This window comes from Rhinolophus sinicus, chromosome 15 (assembly GCF_057876585.1).
Source record: "Rhinolophus sinicus isolate RSI-liver-muscle chromosome 15, RSI-T2T, whole genome shotgun sequence".
Taxonomy (NCBI): domain Eukaryota; kingdom Metazoa; phylum Chordata; class Mammalia; order Chiroptera; family Rhinolophidae; genus Rhinolophus; species Rhinolophus sinicus.
In genome coordinates, this window is record NC_142515.1 from 657,975 (window position 1) to 667,905 (window position 9,931).

Sequence of the window (9,931 nt, forward strand, 5' to 3'; positions counted from 1 at the left end):
AAGACCTAGAAAGAAATTGACGGAATTCACTGCAAAGAGTGAGGTGAAGAAACACCTGAACAGGAGGAAAGACAGGAGACATGAAAACCACAGAAGAAACTTCTAGAGCTAAAGAACACAGTATCAGAAATAATTTCACTGGATGGACCTAGGAGCAGATTAAAACCTGAAAAAAAAAAAGACCAGGGACCAAAAGTCACTGCACAGAAACTATCCAGACGGAAGAGGAGCGATGACCTGAAAAGGGTGAGATGGTGGCAGGGACCTGTGCGAGCACCTCGGTCTGACGTGGGGAACTCTGAGAACAAGGACAAAAGAAGAACAAGGACGACATTTCAAGAAATAACAGACACACTCTCCCCAGATCCAGTTAAAACTGTGAGCCCACAGATGGAGAAAGATAAACGCAGAGAAAAGCCAACTGGAGCAACCTAGTCAAGGACCGCAAACCAGCTAATGACCAACGCTGGCCGTCAGGCACAGGGACACAGTGTGCCCAGAAGTGGGATGGGGCCATGGCTCAGCCGTCACGCACAGTGCAAGGCGGGGACAAAGGACGAAAGCCTTAACGGGCCCAGAGAAACACTGAGGAGCTGGGATTCTGTTTGCAACAAAACGTCCTTCAAACATGAGGACAAAGACTTGCTCAGGAAGCAAAAGCTGAGAGAATTCATCAGAGGGACTCATGCTAAAGGTGGCAGAAAAGTCCTGGCTGAAGAGAATGACACTGGACAGAAACGGGGGCCTCCACACAACAGGGGCCCTGCAAAGGGTGGTGGGCTCCCCAAAATAAGTGACCTTTTCTCTCACTTTTTAAAAGATAACTGTTTAAAGCTATGCCAGCATGTGCCCTGCGGAGCAGGTGGGGGACTGGGCACCACTGGGCGGTGGGGGGGCGGGAGCCCCATGAGGGTCCCTGGGGCACCACGCCCCCTCCCCCAACTCCCCCCCCCCATGTTTTCTCTTGTCTGAAATGCCCAGTTTTCCCAGTGGGCGGTTTTTTCTTACTGACTTACAGAAGTTCTTTATATATTTAAGTACTGATTTTTGTCAGTAAAGAGTGTTGCAGATCTTTTCCCAAATGTGGCTAGAGTTTTACTTCGTTTATGGTGTCTTCTGACAAAGGTCTTCCGACGCCGTCAGACTGACCAGTCTTTCCTGCTGTCGGCCGCACTTAGGGAAGGTCTGTCCCTGCACCAGTGGTGCTGTGAAGGCGTCCGCACTTCTGGCTCAGGACTGCAGGGGTGCAGCTCACGGTTCCCGAGACTCATCCCACGTGGGGAGTGACAACTGTGACGTGTTTCCGGGCACGGGACATGGCACGCGGCTGCTCCCTGTCCCACGCGGGGTGGGCGGGGCCCGTCACTCAGGCGGAGGGAGCCCTCCAGGGTCACAGCCCCACAGCTACTCCTGGCCTGTGCCTGTGCACGTTCACTTTAGGATGAGTTTGTCAAGTGTTAAAAAAAATTTTTGATTGAAACTGCCTTAAAACTATAGATTACTTTGGGAAAATGTATCACTTTTTTTTTTAATTGGGCCTTTAACTAATTACCCCACAATTTAACAACTGAAAACATGGATGGCTTGTGTCAATCCATAATGCCGGGACTTCGACAGCAGGTCTGAGCCCGGGTGATGGTGGCTGGAGCCACCCTCAGGCTGGGCACCAGGCTGAGAGGGTGCGGTCACTCTATCCTCCAACCGGGCACACCCCATGGCCCCCGCATGGCGTCTGCCCCACCCCACGCATCCACTTCCCAGGTGCACGCAGAGCCTTGCTGCCCCTCTTCCCGAGCTGCACCAGGCGGCCGGTCCCTTAGAGCCCACAGGGCATGCGTGCAGGCAGCTGGCACAATGCCTCTGGCTCCTTCCTCCCAAACGACAGAGATCACCTCCCACAGACAACAAGAGCTCTGTCCCCATCTGGCTGTGAGCTGCTAGAGGGGACCGGTCCTGTCAATCCATCTGTCCATCCGTCCTCAGCAGCAGCAGGCTGGCAGGCATCAGACCACACGAGGTGTGACCACCAGCAGATGCGGTCAGGACTCTGTCTGGAGCCCAGGCTGAAGTCTCTGCGCCCAAGCCATCACTGTCACCCTGCACCCCTGCTCCCAGGGGGCACGCTGTCACCCTGCGCCCCCGCTCCCAGGAGGCACGCTGTCACCCTGCGCCCCCGCTCCCAGGAGGCACGCTGTCACCCTGCGCCCCCGCTCCCAGGGGGCACGCTGTTACACACTGGGCCACACCTCTTTTCTTTGGAAAACTGCTCACCCACAAGGCTCCAGTGTGGTGAGGCTGTGCCCACACTTGCTCAGAAAGCACCCCACCCCCACGCTGCCTGGAGGAGGCAGGGAGCTCGCTGGACTTACTTGACGAACTTGTCCACGTGTGCCATGGAGGCTTCGTAGTTCTTCCCTCCAAACTCCTGGCAGTGCAGGGCCATGAAATGCGGCTTGTGCGTGTGGACGACCTGGGAGGAAGCAGAGGGCACGTCACATCCCTGAGGAAGGGGCTGGGGTGACACGCGTGCACACGGTGGGCGTCTCACTGACACCCTTGAGGCCTTGCTCGGCAGCTGGGTGACCCACAGGTCACTTATGGGCACGTGCTCACCGAGGGAGCAGGCACTCACCAGCCCCACCCTCCGGGAGCGCAGGGAAGCATTGCTGGGGTGACGAGGCAGCTGTGACATGACAGCCACCAAGGGGCTTGGCCCAGTCCGGGCACGGTGGGAGGAAGGACTACCTGGGATGGGGGAGGGGCCAGTAAGTGGGGGCCACGGGGACCAGGAGGCTGAGGCAGTGGTGGAGACACGTGGGGGCCGAGCGCTGGGGCTCTCGGAGGCCGAGAGGGTGCTTGTCTCCAGCCCCCAGCCCACCGTCCTATTAACTGCACCTGGCTGTGCCCACCTGCTGGCTCTTTCTGGCCTCTGCGCGTCTCCTCCCCTCTCCCGGGCACCTCCTGACACAGGGCAGCACTGGTTGGCCCTGAAGCATTTACCAAAATCCCACAAAATCACTTTCCCCTCCCCCCCACACCATCCCAGAGGCAGGTGCCCTGAACAAGGCGGTCACACCTAACGCCCGATGGCAGCAGCGGGAACGGCCAGGGCACCTTGGCAAGCGTAGGCTAAATTTGACTGGCCTGGGGGACATGGGCTGCCTGGAAACAGGGGCTGTGTGGTGTCTGACAGAGAGGGACTGTGCCCAGGACCCAGCCAGGCTGTCTGTGGGCACAGCCAGAGATGTGTGTGGTGCTTCTGTGAGGAGCAGTGCCGGGCGGGGTGTCAGCTGGCACAAGTGACCCGCAGTATGGCCGGGAAGCACCGGGCAGGGCTGGCCCACGCGCCGGCAGACAGTATGCGGCACGACCAGCACGGGAGACGGACCGCACATTCCCAGGCACGGCTATGACACAGAAACACAACCCACAGCACAGGGTATGCTCGTAAAAGGGGGGAGCTTCTGACCAGAAAACACATTTAAGCCGTGTGGGGAAAGCACCGCTGGGTGATGCCAGAGGCTCCATAAGTTATCCGGCCTTGCTCTTCACTCTTCATTTAAAACTGGGTTTTGATGGAAATTCACTAAGGTGTCCATTTCCCACTGAATACAAACACTGACACCTCCCAGTCCTGGAGACACTCCCAGCACCCCACTGACAGGACAGCCAGCACAGAGGTGGCAGATGTTGGGGGGTGCTGCCCGAGGACGAAGGACAGAGGCGGCACCCAGGAACTGGGAAAGGGATTACCAGTGGCAGGTGCTGCAGACGTGAGCGGCCTGGGGGTGCTCGGGGTCCCCAGGGCCAGGAGCCCAGCTGCCGAGCTTCCGGAGAGGACCCAGAGCTGGCCCCAGCCGCACGCCACCAGGCCCCAACTTCCTCCTCTGGCTGGAGAGTGGGCTGAGTTCCCCAGGACCTCACAGCAAGAACTGGACTTTGGCACCAGGTAGGAAGACAGAGGGCAAGCAGCACTGGGGGGGTTGGGGGGCGGGCACGGCCACCCCCAGCAGGGGTCCCACTCTCTCCGAGCTGCCCCAGCTGGCCTGCCACCCTTGGCCGCCGAACAGACAGCAGCAAATAAACCCACAGAAAGCAGAAGACGGACACGAGAGGCCAGAGGCCATCTGTGAGGGGCTCATGAAACCCGTACCCCAGGCTAGACAGACCAACAGGAGAGGGGACCAGGACACTGCAGGTGTGTCGATGGCAGTGGGGCCCATCGCCGGGAACGCCATGCGGTCGCCTTGGAAATTTACAAATTTATAATCAGGGGCCGGCCCGGTGGCTCAGGCGGTTGGAGCTCTGAGCTCCTAACTCCGAAGGCTGCCGGTTCGATTCCCACATGGGCCAGTGGGCTCTCAACCACAAGGTTGCCAGTTCAATTCCTCGAGTCCCGCAAGGGATGGTGGGCTCTGCCCCCTGCAACTGAGATTGAACACGGCACCTTGAGCTGAGCTGCCACTGAGCTCCTGGATGGCTCAGTTGGTTGGAGCGCGTCCTCTCAACCACAAGGTTGCCTGTTGGACTCCTGCAACTAGCAACGGCAACTGGACCTGGAGCTGAGCTGCGCCCTCCACAACTAAGACTGAAAGGACAACAACTTGACTTGGAAAAAGTCCTGGAAGTACACACTGTTCCCCAATAAAGTTCTGTTCCCCTTCCCCAATAAAATCTTTTTAAAAAATTACAAATAAACAGATAAACAGACAAATAAACAGATAAAGTATCTCATTTCATTTGAAAAGTCAGTTATTAAAATGGCAAGATGTTTGCATGAACAGAAAAAAAGCCATGACTGGTCATGGAGAGGAGCCCAACGCCGAACGAGCCCACGCCCAGAAACCAGACTCTCCCAGCACTCGCCTCACTCACAACACAAGGGGGCATTTGGGCTCCAAGCCTCTCCATGTGCCAGGCAGGTTCGTGAGCCGACACGGAGTGTCTGCTGACGGCAGGCACAGGACACCCTGCTCCGTGCTCTTTTCCACATGGTCACCAAAGGCATGTGGGAGTGACGGCAGGACTCTCCGAAGGTGCCCAGAGCTCTGACCATGTCCGGCTGGGCAGCTGGGCTGATTCCTGTGTGTTAAGAACTGTAACTTCACCTGACATTACAAACTGCACGTAGGACGGACTATTACTGCTTCCATGGGCTCCAACAGCATAGATTTACGCCCGCGAGTCCGAATGACACTAACGCTGATGATACACATTGGTCAGCTTGCAATCAGGACACACTTTTGACAGCTGCTAAATAAAGAGAACGAAGCAGGAATCTATCCTGCCATTCTTGTGCTATCGAATCTCTAGAGAAACAAACAGGAGAGGGCAAGCCTGTCTTTATGGAAATATCCCAGCTGCTAAGAGAAGGCGAAAGGGCAGCATGAGAATACACACACACAGCCATTTGTGACAACATGGGTGGACCTCGCGGGCGTCATGCTGAGTGAGCGGTCACACAGGGAAGGGCAGACATAGCGTGGCCTCACTCACATGCGGATCTAAACCCTGAACTCACAGAAGCAGCGTGAGGGTCGCCACCCGGGGGGAGCGCAGGGGGACGGGACATGTTGGTCAAAAGGACAAACATCCAGTGGTCAGATGAATAAATTCTGGGTGACTGCAGCTGACAGCATGGCGTCACACTCTGTGACACTGGCAGACGGGGACCGATGGGGGAAGCCCTGAGGCAGATTCTATTGTGTGGCCAGAACGTGTTGCATCTGAAAACACTGGGAAAACACTGGGCTCATCAGCACGGCCACGACCAGGCCACGAGGAAGGGACTGCAGAGCAGGGCAGGCACCCATGTGTGACACACTGTGGAGAAGGAAACAGTGCAGGAAGAGCAAGACACAGCCTTGGGCGCCTGGGGGAAAGCACCAGAAGGGGAGAAAGAACAGGGGCTTGCAAGACGGGACCACGAGTCACCCATCACTGTCAAGACAGACACTTGCAGGCCCCTGACTACCTGGACTTTGCTGGACAGACAGAAGAGGGCGCTGTGGGACTAGGGATCCGGCATCGGATGGACAAAGGGAGGCTGGGGCAACACGAGAGCAGTTACACAAACCCAGGAGAAGGCCCCCACCCAGGAAGGATCCCGAAGCAGAGAAGGAGTGAAAACACTCAGACAAGCATCTGCGAATATGAGAAAGCAAAACCAGAAACGCTAGACTAAAGCAGAAATGGACCCAAGAGACAGAGACAGAGAGACAGAGAGGGGGAGAGAGAGGGAGAAAAAGGGAGAAATGACGAATGCTGAATAACCTGGGCGAAGAAAGAGAAGAAAGAGACAAAAGCATCTGAAAAGAGGAATAAATTACAAAGTCCAAAGGGAGAATCGACTGATAGGAAAATTCATAAGGGGCACTGAAGCCAGAAAATCCAACCAAAAAAGTGAAAATGATGTAACGAGAAAAGACTAGGAGAGAGAGACGTGAAAACGGAGGTGGACGAAGGAGGCAGAACATACATACCGTCAGTCCCTGGAGAGAAAACCAAAGGAGGACCAGAACTAATACTGAAAATATAATACAAGAAAACTGTCCAAACAGAAAAAGACCCGAACTTACACCCTGAAAGAGTTCAGTGAGCACCTGAGGAAATTACCCAAAACAATCAACTCCAAGACACAGCCTGGTGACACTGTTAGATTTTAGAGACACGGGTACAGTCCCCCAGGCCTCCAGGGACACAGAGCGGTTAACACTAAAATCGAAGCCATCAGACGGCACAGACTTGTCGAAACCAACACATAACGGAAGGCAGCGATGAAAAACTTTGAATATCGCAGTGAAATAAAGTGCAAACCAAGGATTAATTATCCAGCCAAGTGTCCTTCAAATGTCGAAGCCACAGGAAAACGGCTTTCAACACACACAGAACCTGGGAAACCCTGTCTCCATCAGCCCATCATGAGGAGTCTACTAGGGTGGGGCTGGCAACATCTCCATGGCAACTGCCCCACCGTGCCAGTGTGGACAAGCATGGAACCACAGCAGAGCTACGGAGTGGGCATGGCCGACCCGTTCCAAACCAGGCGGCCAGCCCGGCTGGCTTGGGGTGGGGGTGCTATGCTGACCCTCATTTAAATCCGCAGTTAGTGCTGTTTACTGGGGCTGTCAGTGCCCAGACACTCCACACGCCACACAGAAACCTATATGATTTCAAGAGTTCTGCCTGGTCCGCGAAGCAGCGCTATGTCAGCTCGAGGTAGATGATAAAACACTGACGCCCAGAGGTCACAAACCCAGGGTAACCACTTAAAAATATTTTTAAAAGACAAAAGGCCCATAAAAAATTAAAATGGAATGCAAAAAACCCTGAAATAACCCAAAAGAAAACAGGAATGGGGAGACAGAGGGCAAAACCGGGAACAGACACTGAGCGGCAGAGCCGAAGTCAGCTGTCAGTGGTGACAGGGTCCCGGTCCGACCTGCAGCCAGTCACAGGCGGCTGCAAAGTCAGCAGCACTTTCTCGTTTATTCTTCTTCCCTGCGATGCCTTTGTGTTTCTCCTCCATTTCTTCCCTGAGATTAATGTTTAAAATTCAACACCGGTCACGTCTGGAGCAGTCAGCGGCCACACGTGGACAGCGGCTACGGACTGGTCAGCACAGAAAGTGACGCTTTCACCATCACAGGAAGTCCTGCTCGACCACAGTGCTGTGCAGACATTCCAGTTCAGGGCAGGGGTGATGGGCAGATAAGAATGCAAGACTGAAGCACACACTGCCTGCAAGAGACAGGCTTCCGACAGGAGATGCGGACAGGCTGCCGTGACGGACAGAAGACGCGCCACGCACACGCTGGGCCTGGGAGGGCTGGCACGACCACACTGGAGGGACACAAGGAACATTTTGTAATGACCACTGGACGGTCCGTCCAGAACACAGCACAACAGTACGTGGTGTGACTGATAACAGAAACACATGTGCACACATGCACAGATGCGTCCACACACACGTGCACACACGTGCACACACAAACCCACAGTCAGTCGAGACAGAATTGCAGACGACACCCTGATCTAACAGGTGGATGACGGCTGATGGACACACCCTCTGTCCAGCCCTCACACCCAGAACGGCCCTGTGCTGCGCCCTGAAACAGGCCCCAAGGGCCTCTGAGGGCTGGACGCCACATGGACTCTGCTTTCTGACCACATGGAACCGAAATCAAGCTGAGGGAAGACAACCAGACAAGGCAGAGCGCACACTGTCAACCTGTCACACTGTGTGACTCCGTTTCCATGGCAGTCTAGACGATGCAAACTGATGCACCACTGAGAGCACAGAAAGCAAACCGGGGCTGCCAGGAGCGAGGGCTGCAGGGAGCGGTGAGGGCACCGGGACTCGGGCTGACGGAAGCTCCTTCAGAGGTTCGTGGTGGCGTCCCAGCTGCAGACGCACCACAGAACCCGCCCAACTCACACTTTAAATATGTGAAGTCTACTGTCCGCAAAGCTATGAGACATTTAATTTCTACCTGTCCATTTCACTACACAAGCTACGAACAAATGATGAGACAGCTGGGAAGAGCTGAACGCAGGCGACATTCAGGATACGATGCGGCTGCTCGTCTTTGTGGACATATTGACACTGAGGGGCGTCCTTTTAAATTCTCTTAGACACCCAGACTGGAGTGTCACCAGTGAAATGATGCTGACTGGTTGTGGCTTCAAACGGTGGGGGCGTGACTGAAGAAACGCCCTGAGCTGGGAAGTGCGGGCGGGGTTCACGCGGTATCTCTCTCTCTGTGTGAAATTCGTCATAATAAAAACACTCACCGTTTAACTCAGTGGGAGCAAAACCAGAAACCAAAGGACACCTCACTGAGCCACCACCAGGGCAGTGCTGGAGCTGGGCGAACGCCACTGGATGCCACTGGGTGATGGGAAAGGTCCTTTTCTTTCTATCTTTGATCTCCCAGACCCCTGAATGACAAGGCAGGGGACAGCTCCTGTCTCTTCTTCCTGCACCACTGGGGAACGCAGCGGAATCCTCTTCTGCCGGCTGCAGGGAGGGCGGAGGCTGAGCTCAGAGGTAAAGCCACCTGTGCTAGGGCATCTGTGATCTCTCACAGCCAGACGGCGACACACAAATAAGACTTTGTTTTAAAGGATTTACGGCACGAGACGAGAAAATCAACTGCTCATGGGGAGATGATGATTTCAGCGACGTGCTGCAGGAAATGCCTGTGAACAGAAAGGACTGTTCCCTCTGCAAGTGAACACGGCGGGGGGACCTCACGGGGCCAATGCACGTCACGGGGCCAATGCACAGCTCCCCGACAGCTCCGTTGGGGGACGGAGTGAGGCATCCCCTACGTGGCAGGAGGGGAGAGGGCCTGGGCCCCGGGCCGACCGTTCTGACAGCCCCCACCCATAGCCCCCCCAGCACTCTCACCAGACCTCTACCCAGTGACAGGTGCTACCTGAGCTGCAGTGTACTGCTTGACAAAGGAACCCCACGCTCCAGTCGGAAACAGCCCAGGAATCTCTGCCCTGGGGACAGATGTGTCCTCAGTGCTCAGTGAGACGGCACCTGCTCCTCTGGTCTGCAGGCCAGTGTGCTGGGAAGGGGCTAACAGCGAGCTCTGGGGCAAAACCCACTTCCGTGTGTAAAGGCCCCACGAGGCCGATTCGAGCTCCAGACGTGACGTCATGGTACACGGAGTTTCGGAGAGGTGCGGCACCACACGTGTATTTCCCTCTGAAGACACTGCAGGTATAAATGACCAGGGCCCCACAGAGAAATGTACTAGGGTAATTAGGATGATGAGTGTGCGGCGTTCGTGACCTTCAGTTTCACCATAACGTACCCAACTGTGGGCTTATAGAATTAGATTTCTAATCCTGCTGCATGTAACACCGGGCTCCAAACTCCTGACACCCTCCAGCCCCTGCGAGCAGGCCCAGGCCACCC

The 9,931-nt window shown here is 55.6% G+C and overlaps 1 protein-coding gene across 2 annotated transcripts in view; it reads right to left on the minus strand.

The window, feature by feature from the left end:
* Positions 1–9,931, minus strand: part of INPP5A (inositol polyphosphate-5-phosphatase A) — a 168,943-nt gene that overhangs the window by 107,199 nt on the left and 51,813 nt on the right. For both annotated transcript variants that reach the window (XM_019728303.2, XM_019728304.2), the window contains exon 3: positions 2,370–2,470. In XM_019728303.2, coding sequence (XP_019583862.1) covers positions 2,370–2,470 — 101 coding nt within the window. The remainder of the gene's footprint in view (positions 1–2,369; positions 2,471–9,931) is intronic.